At 39.6% G+C, this 21,266-nt stretch overlaps 2 protein-coding genes across 2 annotated transcripts; one reads left to right on the plus strand and one right to left on the minus strand.

Annotated features, from left to right (window-relative positions):
* Positions 1–359: 359 nt before the first annotated feature.
* On the minus strand, positions 360–5,509 carry LOC136679295 (dynein axonemal assembly factor 6-like). The gene is made up of 6 exons (XM_066657742.1): positions 5,336–5,509; positions 3,817–3,895; positions 3,535–3,640; positions 1,289–1,385; positions 1,094–1,179; positions 360–905 (listed from the first exon to the last, which is right to left on the minus strand). The coding sequence occupies exons 1-6, from the start codon at positions 5,426–5,428 to the stop codon at positions 776–778; spliced, it is 591 nt and encodes a 196-aa protein (XP_066513839.1). The 5' UTR covers positions 5,429–5,509; the 3' UTR covers positions 360–775.
* Positions 5,510–7,075: 1,566 nt separating this feature from the next.
* On the plus strand, positions 7,076–21,158 carry LOC136678609 (EEIG family member 2-like). The gene is made up of 11 exons (XM_066656660.1): positions 7,076–7,336; positions 10,965–11,085; positions 11,346–11,375; positions 13,519–13,635; positions 14,522–14,568; positions 16,025–16,119; positions 16,729–16,830; positions 17,067–17,280; positions 17,630–17,763; positions 20,284–20,347; positions 20,583–21,158. The coding sequence occupies exons 1-11, from the start codon at positions 7,191–7,193 to the stop codon at positions 20,623–20,625; spliced, it is 1,113 nt and encodes a 370-aa protein (XP_066512757.1). The 5' UTR covers positions 7,076–7,190; the 3' UTR covers positions 20,626–21,158.
* The last annotated feature ends 108 nt before the right edge of the window (positions 21,159–21,266 follow it).

Genomic DNA, 21,266 nt, shown 5'->3' on the forward strand with positions numbered 1-21,266 from the left:
TGGTGACTGTAAAGTGTCCATCAGTGTGAGTGAATGTGTCACCCTCCAGGGTGCGTTCCACTGATTCTGGGTAGGCTCCGCACCCACCATGACCCTGAACTGGATAAGGTTTACAGATAAATGACTGAATTAATGTTTACAGTTTGACAAGAGATGTAGTGGAAGTGTTTAAAGCAGACAAATCTTTGCATGTAACCAACAGATACACATCTTTATTGTGAAGACACCTCTGCCCTACAAAAAGCACTAATTGCAGAAAGCTGTTGGACACTGGAGGTTGGAGGTTTGACCTTCATTTATTAACTTAAAATATCATATCCTTAAAATAAATCTGCATCACGAACAACACATTATCTCACTTTATACCCATCCGTGTGCTTTGTGAGGTGTTTCTCATTAAGCTCATGCCAAAAGCTGCTCAGGTCGGGGGGAAAGGAGAACATGGCCATATCACTGCCTCGGTCTGTGCACCTCAAGGCTTGGCTTTGACCTACAGGGCATGGCAGGCAGTGAGGTTGTGTCGGACTCGGGAGACATTCTTTATAAAGAAAAGCTATTTATTAAATGAACCAAAAATATACTTAAAACAACCTGCACACTTTACAGGTCCAAACAGAATACCTGTGATTCCAAATAACTATGAGCTGCTCGTGAATGCACCATGGATAAGTTTCTGTTCCTCAATCTGAACCTCACTCTCTGTTGCTGCTGTAAATGAACTCTTTTCATCTTTTCCATTCCTATCTAATGCTTCTGGATTCTCCCGTCCCTCTTTTCACACCAGATTGATGACATCCAGGGGTCTGTTCATAGGGAGTGTGATCTCAAGTTCCGACTTCTCTGTAACGAACCGGGCTGTCCCTTCCCCACTATGCACAGGGTGAGGAAGATGCAGGCCTAGCTTGCTGCAGAGAAAGAGAGGGAGCTCATATACATTACAATCATTTTGTACGAGATGCATTTAGATTCAAGTAATTTATACTTATTTTAATGATTGCTAAAAAATGTCTGGACAATAGTGTAACTGCATTGTAAAGCTAAAGAGCCTATTCAGTCTTCCCTGTGTAGATATTAAGAACAGTTAGAAACATACTACTTCGGTGTTCTGAGATCAAGAAACGTTTCCCTCACGTCCAGCATTACATCAGAGGTTTTAGTGTCTGGAAGCTTCACCTTAATCTATGGGAGAAAGAGAGCGGTGGAGAGAGAATACACACTTCACTACTACAAATAAATATTATATTTGAGGCACGTTGTTGAGAGTCTGAAAGGGAAGAAGAGAATTTACCAGCATGCTTTCGCAGCACATGGAGGATGGATCCTTTCTGCTCATTCCCAGAAACAGATCCTCAGTACCCACACTCTGTTTCAAAATAATGTCATACCTACACACACAGAGAGAGAATATAACTAGTCATGGCTCAAGGAACAGATACAAATGCTCATGTTGAGTATCATTATTTAGTAACATTTTTCTGATCCCTCTCTGATTAAATTTAATGGAACTCTTGTATTTAAAAACCATACATGAAATTTTGTATACACCACTTTAGCTGGAAATGCCCTCTATTTTAAATGAAGCTGTCGCTAAACTATCTCTTCTCTTTATTTATAACGCTGAGGGAGTTACGAAGAAACAAGGAGGCGGATTCACCTCTCGAGATGGTTTTTAATAAAACAAAATAAAACTGGATCTAACACTTAGAAAGAAAATGGAACAGATAATTGCAATGCAAACACTCAACGAATGTCATTTTAATTAATGCTTGTACAGTATGTGCCCACTGATTTGGAGTGAAATAAATGTATATGATCTTATTAAGTTTAAGTTCACCACTCATACATTCCATGACTTTGATGACCTTATGATAAAGACCAACTATAAAATTTAGCTGAAAATGATAACAGAACTTATATTTGGAAGGTGTTTTCCTCCCTTCTGTTTGAGTAAAACTGAGTGCTCACTCGCTGCTGAAGGGTTTCATATCCCACTCCCCATCAGACTAATCAATTTGGGACAGCCCTCAGTATGGGGAGCCTTCCAAAGGACTGAAATGGAGTAGGACTGAGACGGAGGGAGATCGAAAACAAAAATATGTGACCACACAGAAAAAGTGCACATGACAGAAACAGAGCGAGACTAAATGCTACAAACACATGACAGGAACACACTCTGAAACCTGATTATCTTCACTGACAAAACAAGTGAGGAGTACTAAAAAATGGAAATGCTGTTATGGTTATTTGTTGGAAGGAATCATTTAATGAAGCCTTAGTTTAATGAGCTAGTAATTAGATTGAAAATATAAATTTATACCTCAGTGACACTTAAGCTGCACAAAAAAAATGGTCAAAGGCATGATGGCATGTGACAGTTCATTGCTTTTTCTGAAGAGCTCATTGACTCTCAGGTGGCATCCATCAAAAGGGCCAGACTTTTTCCAACAAATCAGAAAATCAAATATTTACTAGAGCTGCATCACTGAACTGTAAGTGCTATTTTTTGAGAAGTGGAAATGTCAAGGAGAAGCGACTGCTCAGCTGAAAAGCAGCAGGTCACACTTCCTCTAGAATCTCTGTCAGGACATGGAGCGCTGGGTGGGTTTCCTTTTCTGTGCAGTGGCACAACTGTGAACATTACACCAGTGGTAATGCCAAGTCTTGGCTCTAGCTGTGTAAATACCAGATACACACACACACACACACACACACACACACACACACAACCAGACTTAATGTGCATGATTTAAAAAAAAAAAGTTCAGGAATGTCTATAATGTATAATAATGTGCTTTGACAAAGAAATTAAAGGCTAATTCAAAGCATAAGTTGTGATTAACAGCTTTAAATTAAATGTTTTTAAATAAAATAGACTTTCTGAACATCAAGTCTGATGTTTCCTCATTATTTGCTGCTCTCCAGTCTGTTTGTGTGCTCAAAACCAGTCCCCAGTCTCTCGCGCGCTCCCTCTCTCGCCTCACTGCAGAGAGAAGGCATCCGGAGTTGTTTAGATGGCCAAGAGACCTCCAAACATTGAAAAACATGACACTGACTGCTGTTACAGTTACATTACTTAAGGTGGAACTGACTCTAAATTCAGGAGAGCGCTAACTGCATGAAAGTAAACACAGAGCGAAAGTGCTACAAAACTAAACAGCTCGAGTTACACATGAGTTTCTGTGGGAATTCAAACAGTGAATAAACACCTACAGATAAATTACTTTTGTGTACTACTCTACCTCAAAACATTGAGCTTCTGTATGTAAACAAACCAGAGAGCTGTGTTTCTCCACATAGATGTTCCCTGTTTAAATGTAGTTGGATTTCCATATGTTAACATGACCATTGTTACACACAGGTTCTTGAAATGTTTTTAAACTAATAGACAGTACAATTTTATAGCACAAATGATGGACAACACCTTTTACTTTTCACTATGTAGTCTATGACCATTGTTACACATACAGTATGTTTGTATCCCTCTAATGTTTTTGAAATGATTTAAGACTAATATATGGACAGTACAGGACTTACTCAGGCTGAGGACGAGGGTCTGTGAGGTCATCAAGGTGCGTCCCTTCTGTCACCTCCTCCACATCCCATATGTCTGTTGTGTTCTTCTTCAAATATACACTGCTGACTTTACGTGTGTGTGTGTGTGTGTGGTGGAGGGGTGATAGAAAGAGAGGTATTCAAATTTGGTCTTTCATATGGACCTGAAGTCCCATTCAGTCTTTATTATTTGGACTGTTAGTATGTCGTTGAATTACTGATCTCTGTAAAATACTGATTTGTAAATATGGTGGAGGAATTCACCTGCTTTCTTCTCTTTTCCAGAAGTAGAAGATGAAGCACCAATGTGACCTGGGCCCATTTTTGCCATGGGTTTCACATTCTGCAAAGAGAATGGGGGAGGCATTCTCAAAACTTGTTAAGTCTATGTCCCCTGTTTTAAAAACAGATACTCATTTAGTTGCTGGCTCTGGCCCCCACCCCCACCCTGAACTGTATAAGCGCCTATAGACAATGAATGAAGAATGTAAAAGGTCATTTTGTAATTGTCCGCGTGGGTTTCCTCCGAGTGCTCCGGTTTCCTCCCACAGTCCAAAAACACACGTTGCAGGTGGATTGGCACCTTAAGTGTCCGAAGGTGTGAGTGAATGTGAGTGTGTGTGTTGCCCTGTGAAGGACTGGCGTCCCCTCCAGGGTGTATTCCCGCCTTGCGCCCAATGATTCCAGGTAGGCTCTGGAACCCCCCGCGACCCTAAATTGGATAAGTGGTTACAGATAATGGATGGATGGATGGATGGATTTTGTAATTGTTTAATGAGCAAACCTTTTTTAAATACTTGTGGAAAGTGTGATTACAATATTAATACTCCAAGCAATGTTTTACTGAGGTCCATTGCGTGAGCAGTTGGTGGCCATTTTGTGGGTGACCTACAAATGATATTGATGACACCTGTGTATATACCTCCTTGTATCTATACTCTGTCCAATTTAAAGAAACACTAGTTAGGATTTGGTATTTTGGGCTCCCCCCCTAAAGCTGCAGAGTGTAATACACTTTTACAGCACTGTCTTGAAATCATTGTGAAGGGGGTGGTTTCCTACCTTCCTCCAAAGTTACATAGTGCAATTTCTACAGTGCTGAGCCTGGAATAACGACAACCGAGGTTCTATTCTCCCTATTACAGGTCAGCAGAGCATCACAATGATTGTGAAGCGGTAATTTGTAAATAAATGATCTGGTGTTCCTTTAAGAGGTTCTGTCTAAATCCCAGCAACCGGCCCAAAAAGATTCAACCCCTACTGCACTGGACAGGGCACCGGTATCAGTGATTTATATATAATCCAGGACTAGAAACTACAGTCTAGCTGTGGATCTGAAGCCAACTAAACTGTTTACTAATTCAGTTTGCTCTTTAACAGAAGTAGAATTTAACATGGATACTGTCTCAGATTTAACTGCCACTATTTAAACTAAAAAACAGGTACAGTTTCATTAAGTAATTAGACCTCAAACTAAATTAAAAACATGACCAAGTCTGCACTTTGAGTCATATTCTCCGGGCTGAAGTAACTGTACATTGTTACCATGTTTAAGTGTTATTTTGAAAGATTTTTACTGTAGTAATGTTGAAACTGAATATTTACTTTGCTTAATTAGACAAGCAGTAGTTCAAGAATTTATACGAATCAATGTATAGAAGTACTTTAGCCAACTAAGTGGAGAGACGTTTTCTGGGGAGGTAAAGACGCTATGCTAGTAGCTTGTGTACGTTTGAGTGGTGTGTGTGTGTGTGTGTGTGTGTGTTGTTCTGGCTGGTTTTACCTTGGTGTCCTCCTCGTCGCTTTCCTCGTCCGCTGCTGTGGAGAGCAAAGCGGAAAGCGCCTGCAGACTCTGAAAGGAAGAAAGTTCCTCCATCTCTGTAACAGAAATATGAAACTCTTCAGTGTGATTCAGTGACGGTGTGTGTCTTCCTACGGGACGTGTTTACGGTTTCCATGGAGGTCATGGCGTCTAAGTTGCCTTAGCAACTGCTACTGGTGGGCGGTTCTGTGAATACCAGAGCCGTAGAGTGGTAATTCAATTATTGAATTAATTAATTAAAATATAATTATAAAATAATATGGATTATAAAAAATAAGGATAAAATAGTTAATAATTACTCACTCTGGTAAATAAAAACAAAACAAAAAAATGTAGAGTGTGTATAAAAAAAAAGGCAACGATTTAATTCAGCTAGCTACATGTTTTGTTTTTAAGAGAAAATTGGCTGTTCTATGTTCATATGTGCCGAAGTGCGGCTTTGTGTAGAGTGTGAACTAAAGTCATTCGTTTATTTTCTGTAACTACTTCATTCGGTTCCGGGTCACGGTTCGTCCAGAGCCCACAAAGAATCACCCATTCACCCAAGTGGACAAATTCACACAGACAACTGACCCACCAACATGTGTATTTCGACTGTGCGAGGAAACCAAAACACCTGGGGAAACCCAAGCGCACACAGGGAAAACACACGTTACTCTTCAGTGTTTTACATGTTGTCACTTATTCTCAATTGATACAAATTAAAATAGGAATAAGGCAACAGAAAATAATGTTGACCTCCACAAGTCTGGTTCCTCCTTGGGAGCAATGTCCATCAACTAAATTTAACACAACCCACTGTGCAAACAATTGTATGTGTATATAAAAAAAAAAACAGTGATGACAAAAACAGTACATCATTCAGGAAGGTTGTGCAAATAATGTCCAAATTCGAATGGTTCAAATGAAAATAAAGAGAACAACAAATAACTTGAAAGAACTGGAGGCTTAAAGTACCAAAGCCAGCAGTAAATCCAGCGCAAAACTGCTCAATACAGAGATATACCAACATTTTTCGGATTATAATACTTAGGACCTTTTAGACTACTTTAGTGAGATTTTTATACTTTGGCATGAGGTAATTAAAGCTATTTCTGATTTTACTTTCTCCACAGTTACAGTATAGAGAGGTCTATCTCTAAAAATATTACATTTACATTCCACAAGATGGCGCTATCAGTAGCCGAAAATCCCAAATCCCTCCACAAAAAATAGTCTAGTGATAGTCCTGGGTGCTATTCCACAACGAATGGTTTGAGTTAGCCTGCTAACCTAAGCCCAAAGTCAGGCTTCTCAGAGCTGAGGCTGGTACCTATTGGACAGTCCTCAACTTTGGGCTTAAGTTTGCTGGCTAACTGAGAAATCCTGCTCTGTGGAATACCCCACCCCAAAATTCACTAAGAACTGTCGGAATGTCCGATATGTCCCATTTTATATATAACACCTTGAACGTAATTTATTATCTGAGAGGAATTAAAATATATTCACTCAAAATCAACAAAACATGACCAGAGATGTCCATTTTGCACAGTGGCAAATTAGTGTATTTATTCGTTTATTTATTTGCTATTTTTCGCAGCTAAAGGATAGTGAAGAGATTGAGTCCAACACAAAGTTCAAGCTTCAAGCAGGACTTTTATTTTGAAGAGTAGTGTGCTTAAGCCTCATTCGCTGGGCAGTCCGCTTGAAAAGACGCTGGGACAGTTCAGTTTAACGGAGTTCTCTCAGTCCGGCGACTGGCTCCTTCAGCTCTCGGACGGGACAGAACAGAACAGGAGCGGTGTACCGCTGTATTAACCAGCGTTAGAGCAGTTCAATGTCTTTCAAAATGATGAAGAAAAAGAAGTTCAAGTTTCGAGTAGATTTGGAGCTGGAGGAACTGTCTTCGGTGCCGTTTGTGAACGGGGTTCTGTTTTGTAAAGTGCGGCTGACTGAGGGGGGGTTCACAGAGGAGTCGAACAGGTAAGATATCTCCAGTGTGGGGCGCAGGGAAAAGACGCTGACTTTGTCTTTGTTTAAAAATCTCAGTTCAAAGTGGAAAAGATTCATTTGATAACTTTGTTCTGAACAGAGTTAGAAGGCAGACATCGATTAAACTCTTAAAAACTCCTGTGTTCATTCAAAACTGCACGTTTATTAGTGATTTAAAAAGAAATTCTCTAATGCATCTGTACCACATGCAGATCTATAAAAATACAAGTGGTGCCCCGCCCCCAACAACTCTACAGACCCCACTTCCAAGTTGTTGCAATTGGTTCTTTGCGTAAATGACGTCAGAGATCCTGGCAGTCTGAATCTGTGTTTTTGAGACTCTCTCTGAGACTGCAGTTTTTAAACTAAAGTTCTCAGCCCTGGCACCGACTGCTGGTTTATTCACGAGCATTAATCATAAACATAAAATAGGACATAGAAAGTAAAGAAGAAAGGTTTATTGAAAACACAGTAAAATAAAGACTTTTAAAAACCCAGGCAAGTGGAGGAATGTTTCTGTTCCAGTTCGGGAATATTAAAATTAACACTGAAATGGAAATCAGAAGAGATTGTGCTTAAATTTAATGCATTTCCAAATGTAATAGACTAAGTGTGAAGAAATATAGATCAGAAATAATGTTATCCATTGCAGTTTGATTGGTGAAAAGCATGCGTTTCTGTATAGATCATGAAGAAGCTATATATAGTGTAACTATGTTAAATATGAACTGGGTTTATTTATTTTTGCTTTTATTGACTTTAAACTGAAGTAAATAAATGAAGCATTAGAAAGTTTAAAGGTCATTATAAACTGTACCAGGTTGTGTTTTCAGATAAACAAGTACGATTAAGTTACCGCTCTAATTCCTTTAAAGGCTAGGTTTAATTATACACGCTGTGTAAATACTGAGAGCTCCATAACAATATTCTCAACCACACGAGTTTATTTGCCATTATACAACGTATGGAGATTTAAGTAACTCATAAACCACATGAACACAGTGCGTTGACAGAATAAGAAGCAACAGTACTGTGAAATACAGTGTAACAATAAGGAGCTGTTCAAACTCATTCAAGAACATTAGTGCAAAATGTAATGGCAGTTTAAAGTTGTGTGTGTGAGAGAGAGATAGAGAGGGTGATTAAATCTGCAGTGTGAAAATTAGCAGCTGCATTGTTCTAATGTTAATGAAGAGCACTTCAGAGTAGTTTTACTTATTTTACAACATTCGTACAGCTATTAACACTGAGCACATGGTGCTTTGTATCTACAAACTACTGTCACTGGCATATTGTATTTATTTGTTTATTTTTAAAGTTCAGTTTTATGTTGGATAAAGACCATTAGTAAAAGGTTTGATCAATGGGGCAGAAGCTTGTCGTCTTAAATCAATCAAATGATCTGATAGACGTGGCCCAAATTGGGATCCTGATGAATTTTAAGTTTCTTTGAGTGATTAAGAGTGACACTGTAGTTCACTTTTAATAACCATTAAAACGTTTTTATTTTTAAATTTTACTAATGTAAAACACACAGTTTGTGTAGGTTCCTTGAACTTTAAAAAAAAAAAAAAAAATCAATATGTATTGCAATATAAAATGTTTTTAATAACGATATGATTTTTAAACGCTAAATATTTCAATACACCATTTACAGCATCTGTCACTGATTGGTCATTAGAGGGAGCTGTGGTCACGATGTTAAAGTTAGTTTAAAAATATTAATACTGACAAAGCCAAGAGCTTTGTTTCATGGTGATGTCATTGTGTTTCTTGGATGTTTATTGGATGTTTTTCAGTGGATTTAATAGTGTTTATATCGATATTGGAATTATATCGTATCGAACAAAATTAAGAAATATATTGTGATATAAATTGTGGCCGTATCGTCCAGCCCTATCTTACTCATATCTCACAGCAACTGTTTATTAAAGAACCATCAGATACAAACACTTTTAGTGAAATACACAGTGAAACTCGAGGAATGTGGCTGGTAGAGCCTTTTCCAACTGTAACCTCAGCCTCCTTTTTTCCCCAGTGGAGTTTTGCTTGTTTAAGAAATGCTGCTCGTGCTCCTCGTCAGTGAGGAAGAGAGATGTGTGATAATGTTTGGGAGTGTATGAGTCAGCGGCAGTCACCGGCAGAACTAACTACTCCGAGAGATCCAGTCACTGCCTGCGTCCGGCTGTTGTTCTCCATGGCAACCATGAGCTTTTTCCAAATGTACGAGCTTTCCTGCTGCCGGCGGTCCCCACTCCCTGGGGCCTGGACTTCATCATCCACATCACGTGTAGTTTACTCCAAACCCGTGGAACTAGAGGAATGTTTCTGTACCAGTTTAGAATATTCAAGTATATTAAAGTTCACACTGAAATGGAAATCAGAACACATTTTACTTCTTAGATTTAACGTAATAGACAATTTAACGTTATCCGTTGCAGTGTGTTTGGTAAAAAGCAGTAACATTATTGGTTCATATAGTTTTTTCTCACTGATGCATTCCCCTGTCATAAAGCATTTTATTTTTTTTAAACACTACACTTTATTTAAAGATCATGGAGAAGAAACATTTTTTTTGTATTTTTTAAAATATATGGCACATTTTGATGAATTATGCTTAATGTGAACTAGGTTAATTTTGGCTTTTAACTGAAGAACATAAATGAAACATGGGAAACCTACAAGTCTTTAGAAAGAATTCCACAAGAGGAACCAGGTTTTGTTTACAGTTAAATTAGTATGATTTAATGATTTACCACTCAAATTTCTGAAGAAAGGCAAGGTGTAATTGTACACACTGTAAATATTGAGTGCTCCATGCCCACGGTGTTCTGTTTTAAAAATATATTTAAAAAAAAAAAGGCAAATGTTTACAGATTTATTTAAAAATTATATTGATTCAATAGTGTGTTCTTGAAATCAATAAGTCTTTTTCAGTGTTTTGTTCAAATCAACAAAAATATCGTTATCTCAGAATACCCTAAAACATCGTGAAATTATTTATATATCGCCCACCCCAATCCGGAGGCAAAAATATCCTTCAGGAATTGATACTGAAATTAAGATATCAGTGTCTTAAACAAAAAAATTAAAAGTAAGCGGTCTTTTTTTTCCCTCCCCTCTCTTCATTTGTTATGGTTCAGTAACAAGGATCAAGATCTTGACAATGTGGTGATATCCTTATATTCTCTGACTGTATGCAGTAGTGTAAATCTCTATATACTCTGCCACAATTACACAGATTTGTAGAATGTAGTGTTTAGATTAGTCACTGTTTTACAGGTTAACAAGCTGTGCCTGTGGGTCTTATTCAGTCAACTATGCAGCAGATTACACAAGACATCTGTGTTTTTATTCAGGAGAGCCGGGTCAGTCCCTTGCTCGGGGTGTGTGTGTGTGTGTGTGAGAGAAAGTTCTTAATGCTACATACCCTCCAACGTGTGTGTTTTTATACTGGTCTGTCAAAGCATTTAGAAACACCCAGTAAAATCATAAAACTCCTACTTTAATACGATTAAAACCACATTCCTCTTCTGTTGTGGAGCGCCAGTGCCAGTCGACTGCTACCGCACCATTAAATCAAACTTCATTTGTTGTAACATTTTGTGTTCTTTATTAGGGAACCAGTTCTAGCTAACTGTGTGAGGTGGAGAAAGAAGTTCTCCTTCCCATGTAAGATGAGTGCAAGCGCTGGGACTGGAGTCTTGGACCCGTGTGTGTGCAGAGTGTCTGTGAGAAAGGTGAGTGAAAGGAAGCGTAGGATTTCCTAACCTTCATTGTAATGATACAGAGAACGTACGGCTGCTATTTAAGTATGATTTCCAACCGCTGACATCTAAGGGACTCTGTGGTTTTGGTCAAAACAGAAACAGACTGTATCTGCTTTAGTTGGTCTGTGGAAAACAAAGTTAATTGTTGCTGGTAGGGGAAGATTGTCAGAGTTTACATGGTTTTTGTCTGAAAAAAGTGTTTTATGGTGTTTGTTTTTGTGATTTTACAGGAGCTTAAAGGTGGCAAGACCTTTGCTAAGGTAATGGTTCTTTTTTTATTGAATAAAATATTTTTATATTGGCTTCCATTTAAAATAAAAAAAAAAAGGATTTATCCTTCTCCTTTTAAAGTTATTATTTTTCGAAGTCTTAGAATCACACACACACACACACACTTCTTTACAGTTGTGCAAATACAAACCTGAAGTTACAACATGTGGGAAATGAATGTAACAGTGGCAGCAATGACAAGCTTTTAGAAGTGTTTAATGTTTCAGTGTCTGGTTTTTCTCTTAGAGTGGAGCACTTCATATTAAACACGTGTAAAACCTTAAGAATTAAATGAAAGCTATGTTTAGGGAAAATATTTATCCTTTATTGTTGCTGCTCAGTACAGGAGTGTATGACCCAGTTAAAAGCCTATAATTCAGTTATGGCCTGTTTATAGCATCTGATTTAAACTAGTTTACAACTGCTGTCTGCATCTGAACACAGAGGAGATTTCCTCTTTTACAGTATTTCTGTCACACCCTGCTTTACTGCTAAGGTCTCTTAAGGTAACACAAATATAGTAGCTGGCCTAACATAACCTAACATAAACACACGTAGCTGGCCACATGCAGAAATATAAGCAAATTTGGGCTACACTGTGTTATCAGAATCAGGAGTTCTTTATTGATCTTAGAGGGAAATTGCGGGCGGTACGGTGGTGCAGCAGGTAGGTGTCGCAGTCACACAGCTCCAGGGTCCTGGAGGTTGTGGGTTCGAGTCCCGCTCCGGGTGACTGTCTGTGAGGAGTGTGGTGTATTCTCCCTGTGTCTGCGTGGGTTTCCTCCGGGTGACTGTCTGTGAGGAGTGTGGTGTGTTCTCTCTGTGTCTGCGTGGGTTTCCTCCGGGTGACTGTCTGTGAGGAGTGTGGTGTGTTCTCCCTGTGTCTGTGTGGGTTTCCTCCGGGTGACTGTCTGTGAGGAGTGTGGTGTGTTCTCCCTGTGTCTGTGTGGGTTTCCTCCGGGTGACTGTCTGTGAGGAGTGTGGTGTGTTCTCCCTGTGTCTGCGTGGGTTTCCTCCGGGTGACTGTCTGTGAGGAGTGTGGTGTGTTCTCTCTGTGTCTGCGTGGGTTTCCTCCGGGTGACTGTCTGTAAGGAGTGTGGTGTGTTCTCCCTGTGTCTGTGTGGGTTTCCTCCGGGTGACTGTCTGTGAGGAGTGTGGTGTGTTCTCCCTGTGTCTGCGTGGGTTTCCTCCGGGTGACTGTCTGTGAGGAGTGTGGTGTGTTCTCCCTGTGTCTGCGTGGGTTTCCTCCGGGTGACTGTCTGTGAGGAGTGTGGTGTGTTCTCTCTGTGTCTGCGTGGGTTTCCTCCGGGTGACTGTCTGTGAGGAGTGTGGTGTGTTCTCCCTGTGTCCGCGTGGGTTTCCTCCGGGTGACTGTCTGTGAGGAGTGTGGTGTGTTCTCTCTGTGTCTGCGTGGGTTTCCTCCGGGTGCTCCGGCGACTCAAGTGTCCGTAGGTGTGAGTGAATGTGTGTGTTGCCCTGTGAAGGACTGGCGCCCCCTCCAGGGTGTATTCCCGCCTTGTGCCCAATGATTCCAGGTAGACTCTGGACCCACTGCGACCCTGAACTGGATAAGGGTTACAGATAATGAATGAATGATAGAATAAACACTAATAATTGAAAACAAAAAATAGAAATTTGCAAAAAGTACACTTTAAACTCTTACAGATAAAGTGGTTGTGATAATATGGAATATACTGTATAAAGCAGTTCAAAATACCCCACCCTCACCCTGCTGCCCCAGCATGCAACAGCACAGAGGACAGCAGTGTTCTAGCCCTGTCCTGTTTATTGTCAATGTGCACTCCCAGATATTTATAGCCCTCCACACTGACCCCCTTTGATAAACACAGTGGTCATCGGTGCCATGTCCCTCCTCAGGTCCACCACCAGTTTTTTTTGTCTTTGTCACATTCAGCTGCAGATGGTTCAACTCGCACCATGCCACAACGTCCATCTCCAGTTATAATTACTCTGGATATTTTTTTTGGATTCCATATTTACTGAGGAAGAAATGTCTATGTCTTATTGGAAACTCTAGATGTTGTTGCGGTTCAGCAAACCTTCTTAAACTGAGTGTGATTGATAATGTTCTTGTGTCTGTATTTTTTGTGTGTGCACGTGTGTCTGTGGCAGCTTGGCTTTGCAGATTTGAATCTGGCGGAGTTTGCTGGTTCAGGGAGCACAACACGGCGCTGTTTGCTGGAGGGTTACGACACCAAGCACACGCGCCAGGACAACTCGATACTCAAGGTATATACTGCACAGACAATCGCAAAATGTGCACAATTTATTTGAAGTGAAACCTGACTTAAAACACTCCCTTCAAGCTTAATAGGTCATTTTAATGCAAACTCTAGCACAACGTTTCTGTTTATTAGCTGAGTTTATAATGCTGAGGGGAAAAAACATAAAAACAAATATTTGAAGTACACTGTACCATTTGCAAAATGTTATTTTTACCTAATGTTAGCTTTTGCCGATGAACAGTGCTTGTGTATTAATTGTTACCTATTGATTTCATATGTGAAAATTAGGGTACCCAAATATTTGCATGCCACTGTCCACTCCCGCGCATAGATTTCTCTCTCTCTCACTCAAATGAAAGATGTGTGTTAAAGGAACACTAGGAGAGGAGAGAAGGGGTATGGTTTCCTAACCTCCTCCAAAAGTTACATGGTGCTGTTTCTGCAGTGCTGAGTGCAGAGTAGCAATGACAGAGGCTCTGTTCTGTTACAGCTCAGTGAATCAGATTTTGAAGCTGTAATTTTAAGGTAAAAATATTACATAGTGTTTCTTTAACTAGAGAATAAACCAAAGGTATGTCATTAAATAAAAGGTGTGGCACTACTCCTTTTTTTGAGTGAGATATGGAAGGCATTCAGAGGAGAGTGATAAAAGTAGCCCGTTCCATCTGCGCAGAATCTCTGAAAATGAAATTGCAAGCAACTTATGCTCTTAATCAATGTCAACTACCATTAATGTAAACTTCGGGGAAAGCCAGTGATCTGTATCCAACACTCCTCCTCATCTGTGAGTGAGTGAGCTTTATGTGGATGATGTTGCAGGCACGCATATTACACACTATATAATTAGTCAAATAACTGGATTAATCTCTGTTTTGTCTCTTTTCAAACAGGTGATTATAAGTATGCAGCTGATGTCTGGTGATCCCTGCTTCAAAACGTAAGATCATATTTAATTTCTTTTGTGACCTGTATCCGTAGTAATAACTGCTGCAGCAGCATAATGTAGTTTGTGTGTGTGGTGGGTTTCTGCAACACCGCAGAATTTTTTGGTTGGTGTCTGACCGCAGTGTCTGAAGGCTCACAGGAAGTTTGGCTCACATACATCCTGCTGTCTCTGATGCAGTGGTTACAGACGGTCCCAAAGCAGTAGAGCTTTAACACGATGCTTTATTAAATTTGGAGCTGTCTCTTTGTGTAATCAGCTGTGCTTTGATTACATATTGCTTTGTGTAATTATACAGTATTGAACTGCCTGTTTATTTTATCACTCCTTGGGCATGAACAGGTTTGTGGACAATGTCTCATGCAAAGACTCTCCAGAAGTGGAGGGTATTGACATGTCATTTGTTGCCCTTTTGCAGCATGCACTGCTGCTATATTTGAGAAGGCTTTACGCTAGATTTTGTGAAGATAACCATGTGAGCACTGATGTGGTCATGTACTGATGGTGGGTGATTAGTTCTGAGTCGCAAAAGAAACTCCAACTCCTTCCAAATGGAATGGAGCTCTAACACTTACTTTACTCAAGTGTTTTATGCACCTTTAGCAAACCTTGGTGTGTTGTTGGGCTGTGCAATATCAAATTGTTTGCAATAATATCATAAATTTATTTTTAATTACGTCATGATAATGGTGATATTCTGACTTATTTAATGTTTATTTTGTTGCATTGGTATTTTGCTGAAGTTAATAAGTGTTTTTTCCTGTCGCCAAAGAATATCGTCGTCTAGAATATACCCTAAAATATTGTGATATAATTTTAGGGCCACATCGCCCACCCCTAGTGTTGAGCATGAGCCCTTAAGCTCATTTGCAGCTGCTCCAGATCATCGTGTTTTATTCCATGATGAAATATTGTTTGAGGAAACATTTTCTGATGAAGATGCACAGAACTAAATGTATTCTGAACAAAATCAGTATGCCTTTAAATAGTGATTGTTTCTAAGCGAGGTCTACAGATGTTTTACTGTATGTTGGTAACTGAGAAATTATGACATTAAAAAAGCAATTGGTGTTTAAATAATAAGCTGTAAATTATCTATTTGTAATAACTTCTTTCCACGCATTACTTTGGAAAACCTGGTTACTGCTTTTTGAATATGAGGCATTCAGGATATTATTTTTACCCTTCAATTAACTAATATTCTATGTGTTATGTAATATTCAGTTATGTTTCTCAGACATTTGTTGCATTTAAACTGTTGGAACGTAATATATCATTAAATGTATACGTGTCTCTGCAGATTAATTTGTATATTAGTGAAGGCATAGATTTCAAGCATTTCATCTTAAAATAATGTGTGTTATTCACTACTGATTTGTTTACTTGTAGCATAAATTAATGTTAATTGTCTATTTTTTTGCTTAAATAGTTTTTTTAAATGACCCTTTAGACCTCCATCCACTGCAATGACCATTGGTTTTCCTGGAGAAGCTGAGCGTCTGCTTGAAGACAGGAAAGGAGGAGAAATATCAAAAACAGAACAAGGTATAATGGATGGTGTAACCTTATGGTAAAACTGTCGTGAAATACAATACAATAAATTCCACTTTGCCACAGGTTATGGGTTTGAGCCCCGCTCTTGGTGACTGTCTTTGAGGAGTGTGGTGTGTTCTCCCTGTGTCTGCATGGGTTTCCTCCGGGTGACTGTCTGTGAGGAGTGTGGTGTGCTCTCCCTGTGTCTGCATGGGTTTCCTCCGGGTGACTGTCTGTGAGGAGTGTGGTGTGTTCTCCCTGTGTCTGCATGGGTTTCCTCCGGGTGACTGTCTGTGAGGAGTGTGGTGTGCTCTCCCTGTGTCTGCATGGGTTTCCTCCGGGTGACTGTCTGTGAGGAGTGTGGTGTGTTCTCCCTGTGTCTGCATGGGTTTCCTCCGGGTGACTGTCTGTGAGGAGTGTGGTGTGTTCTCCCTGTGTCTGCGTGGGTTTCCTCCGGGTGTTTCGGTTTCCTCCCACGCTCCAAAAACACACATTGGCTCAGACAGACAATGAATGAATATTATGGGCATGTGTCCCAGCCTTGGTATTGACTTTAGGATGAAGTGTTTTTAACCCAATTAATATTTCTTAAACACTTTCCTCCTCTGTCATACTCTGTAGACACCCCAGGGAAGAACCGTTCTATCTGTGTTCTTGACGAGCATCTGCGACATGGTCACTCTAGAACCTCCAGCTATGCAAGCCAGCAGTCAAAGCTATCAGGTTTGATCATTTTCATGGTTTGTGGAGGGAGACCTTGGCAAAACTTAATGCCACAATGCGTCTAGAACTTCTCAGTATCAAATTAATGTTGAAAAACTTAATATTGTTGTATTTATTTTCACCATTGTCACCCACATTTTAATATACAAAAGTGTCAGGTGGTAACACAGTAATTATTTGTACTGAGTAAAGTATTTGCACTAAAATGTTTTTTAATTCTATATGGTGTCCTTTAGGCTACAGCACAAGTCACTCTCGCTCCTCGAGTCTGTCAGAACTGTCCCACAAGAGGAATGTGTCAGTCGGCAGTGCTTCTTTAGGAGTGGGCAGCTTACCAGAGGCCAGTGATGACAGACAGTCTGTACTTTCACATCCCACTACTTCTGCAGTCAGCGATCCTCAACATCTTAACTGCTCCTCTCACTGCACCAGCACAGACAGAGCCAACAGGTACAGGAATTTGTAACTATGTATGTACGTCTGTGCTTTATACAGTGCGGGGCTGGACAATAATTCAATACTTACATATTTATTTCAGTACACCTTTACAGCATCGGTCATTAGAGGGCGCTGTCCTCAGTGCAGCCCTCTGTTTTAAAGTTAGTTTTAAAATATTATTATTGACAAAGCCAAGAGTTTGTTGTTTGATGCTGATGTTGCTTTCAGTTCCTTGCAGTTTTTCTGTATATTTTTTGTTGTTATTTTCAATACAGGAATTATGTGGCATTGACCAGGTCATATGTAGCCTTCACATATAATTGTTTGTTCAATGAAACCAAGGTGTGTCTGTGTGTCTCAGGCATGTCTTAAAGCAGGATTCAGTGGAAGCCCAGAAAAGAATGGATGCTACAAGAGTAGATCCTGATGACATCATAGAGAAAATCTTACAGAGCCAGGACTTCAGCCGCAGTTTACTGGACTCCAGTGCTGAAGGTATGTTCACGCCAGGACACGGGACTCTTCACAAAAACTCCAGACACATGAAGTCATACAAATCAGAAACGGGCAAAAACACAGCACACAAACGTCTTTAACTAGAGGGAAAAAGTTGCTCAGAACTTTGGTTAGCACACAACTTTTTACATGTCTAGAAAAGCACACTGACTTTTTTCAGTGCTAATACAGAAGTAGTAGTTGTTGTTGTTGTTGTTGTTGTTGTAGTAACAATAATAGCCTTGAGAGTCTAAAAATGCATGTAACCACTGGCATTTAGAAACTGGCTTCTTTCCCAAAGTTACCCTCAAGTTTACTCAAGTGACGCATTTGTGTTTTTGTTACATCACTGTTCGTTGCACATGTTGGAAGCGTCTGCGGTGCTGTGGCTTAGTGAAAATAACAGTTACCCTGGTTACTCCTCTACCAAATACAAATACATGAAACACACACACACTTGGTGGCTTAATGTACTTGCTCTAGTTATAGACTCAGACAGACGGAGACCCACCAGTAACTAATTCTGTAATACAATTTCAGGTGTGTTTTTATACACACACACACACACACACATTCAGTGAATCTCTCAGTTTCTCATCTGAAAAGTTCTCATCTGAGCCTGCTATTGTGTCGTGCTATTGCTAGTTACAGCAGAATGACAGTTTGAGTTTTGGTGCTCTTTTCTTTTTCATCTTTTTCTCTGCAGTGTGTATTTCACAGCTTTTCAAAATGCTTAAGGCGTAGTTCACGACTGTAGTCAAAAGACACTTTTTATAAAATTCCAATCTCTCTCTCTCTCTCTCTCTCATATATGGCAGAGGCATCTAGATTTGTTTTAAACCACAAACAGAACTCCACACATTGAAAAGCACAAACCTAAATGAGGACGTTGCTCTATTCCTGCTCCACAGGTGGTTAATATTGACCTATTTTTGTTGTTTCGGATCTCTTAAGGTGGAAATGTCTCCAAACTCAGGAGAAGTCTAACTGCATTACTGACAGTGCTACACTGTCTGTGGTCATTTAAACAGTAAATAAAAACTTACAGACAACTACAAACAACAGTTGTTATACTCCCTCAAACACACCATTCCACCTTAAAGACACAGGGCTGACGTTCCCTTTAGCTGTTGTCTTCACGTTGGAATGACGGACAGAAACACATTTTTCTTACTTTGATTTTCTTTGCATTTTGAAGTTTATTGTGTGAATGCCTCTTTAGTCATTGTAGACACACACAAGAAAGAAATGTACCAGGCAGCTAATTTGTTTAGTTGTTGGTGTCTCTATGGAGTTATTGCTTTTATTAGCAATAACAAAACGAGGAGTCTTAACTTTGGAGTAGGTGTTCGTGTGTGTGCATGCATTTGTGCAACTTCCTTTTGACACAGATTGTACAGGACTTTTTGTGCAGGAATTTCCCTGTTTAAAGTGTGTGTGTGGGTGCGTGTGCGTGTGTGTTCAGGTTCCATCACAAGGTCAGCCCAAAGGAAGTGTGCCATCTAATAAATTAAGGCAAACGTGAAGGTCATGCAGCTTGAATATGTTCATTTTCAAACCTGTCCCAGTGCTCGGCTCCAAACAAATGTGTCTTGTGTAAAACCCTGTTTCTAAAAAAAAAATATATTTTTAAAAGTTGGGAAGGGTGCAAAATGTAAATAAAAACAATGCAAGGAAATGCAGAGCATTTAAACCAGGGGTGGGCGGTGTTATCCACAAAGGGCCGGTGCGCTGCTGGTTATTGTTCCAAACAACCAGGAGGTCACATGATCAGTTGTTGTACTGAGACTAAATAATTAAAGGAGTGAAATCAGGGGTGCTCTGGCCCGAATGGACCACACCGGCCCTTTGCAAAGATAAGACTGCCCACCCCTGGTTTAAACTCTGTAATGCTCATGTAATGTAAATGTAGGGTGCTTAGCTGGTCTCTGTTAATTTGATTGGCAGCCTTGCACCGTCAGTGTTGCTGTAACGAAACACACAGAGGAATCAAATTGAATTAAACCTGTCAAATGTAACTAGGTTGTTTTTAGAGGTAATAAATTCCACACTTTGGATGTCTGCTTCCCATTGTCACCAGTGTGAACGACTCTGACGTGGCTATCGTTAATGACACTGATTGTGTTTTAGTGATTTTAACAAATGCAGTAAAATGTTTTGAATCCCTGTTTGTTTAGTTTTAACTGTATGTTGTTTTATGCTTGTACTCTGGGAAGTGTTTTTTGCTTAAGTAGCTTAAGAGGAAACCACACGGCTTCTGTCTTGTTTAAATGAACACTATGTAACATTCACCTTTTTAAAACACCTTCAAAATCCTTGATGCTTCACTGACCTGTTTTAGGGAGAACAGAGCTTTTGTTGCTACTCAAGGCTCAGCATCTCAGAAACTGAGCTATGTCATTTGTTGAGGAGGGTAGGAAACCCCCACCCTCCCCATTTATTTTAGTACAGTGCTGTAAATATTAATTTTACTAGGGGAAACCCCAGGATTAAAAAATGAAAACTGTGTGTCTTCTACAGAGGAAGGTCTGCGGCTTTTTGTAGGTCCTGATGGGAGCACAGCTTTGGGCACACAACACACCAGGTATGTATTCTTAGGTTCTTACATGCCATGGTGACTGGTGTCCCTGGTGCGTCATGGCACCTGTGTGATATGGTTGGCAATGTTTGTAAAGTGCAAGGTGTGTCAGATTAGAGTAACTGTAATCCACAGATATCTTATGAAAACATTTGTTTTGTGTTTTTGACTTTGCAAGGTCACTGATGGGTGTGAGCTTATAAAACATGTTGTTTCTTCAATCTCTTTTTGTTTTTTTCAGGGTTGGTACTGGAGCCTTTGAACAGGTGGTTATTAAGCGATAAATTAAATCAGCTGGACACATGATGCAACACCCTGTTTGGACAGGTTGTGCTGGACTAAATGGTGAAAGTCCCCACCATGTTATACTGTACAGCAGTCAAATGCAGGAACACGCTTCCCTCTAGTGGTTAAACTTAAACATGTTGTGTCCCACTAATAATGTTTATGGCGGTCTGTTTTAGCTTTTCCCACAGTGATTTTTTTACATTTAAATTTGAACAAATAAAAGTAATTTCTAGCAAGAAAAAACTATCTGATCCAAAACAAAAAAAAAAGAATATCCAGTTCTATGAACTGCAGTCAGTTTAACTACAGAAAATGCAATGGTTGCATTAAAAAAATGACTGATTTCTCAAGTGGAATAAAAGCTAAAACAGTTTGCCGGATCTTACAGCTGGTCTGTAATCGCTCAGATTCATTCAAATGGTTTTATATGCTTCACCAAACTATAAAGCATTTTCACTACACTTTAAAGTTGTGCTGCAGATATGAACTGTAATCGATATCAGAAATATGAGAATAAATATCACTTTATACAAAGGCTTTGTTGAAGCAGTATGTGTCCTTTTATGCGTTTTTTTTAAGTGGAAGTTGGAAGCAAATGGAATATGGTGTGATGAATGCCTTCTTTTTATAATTCTGG

This window comes from Hoplias malabaricus, chromosome Y (assembly GCF_029633855.1).
Source record: "Hoplias malabaricus isolate fHopMal1 chromosome Y, fHopMal1.hap1, whole genome shotgun sequence".
Lineage (NCBI taxonomy): Eukaryota > Metazoa > Chordata > Actinopteri > Characiformes > Erythrinidae > Hoplias > Hoplias malabaricus.

Coding starts and splice junctions, on each gene's coding strand:
- LOC136679295 (XM_066657742.1), bottom strand. CDS start 5,428: ATGGAGGAACTTTCTTCCTTTCAGAGTCTGCAGGCGCTTTCCGCTTTG. Junction 1,386..3,534: donor GACCCTCGTCCTCAGCCTGA/GTAAGTCCTGTA, acceptor CTGTGTGTGTAG/GTATGACATTATTTTGAAAC. Junction 1,180..1,288: donor TGTGCTGCGAAAGCATGCTG/GTAAATTCTCTT, acceptor TTTCTCCCATAG/ATTAAGGTGAAGCTTCCAGA.
- LOC136678609 (XM_066656660.1), top strand. CDS start 7,191: ATGTCTTTCAAAATGATGAAGAAAAAGAAGTTCAAGTTTCGAGTAGAT. Junction 13,636..14,521: donor AGGACAACTCGATACTCAAG/GTATATACTGCA, acceptor CTTTTCAAACAG/GTGATTATAAGTATGCAGCT. Junction 16,831..17,066: donor CCAGCAGTCAAAGCTATCAG/GTTTGATCATTT, acceptor GGTGTCCTTTAG/GCTACAGCACAAGTCACTCT.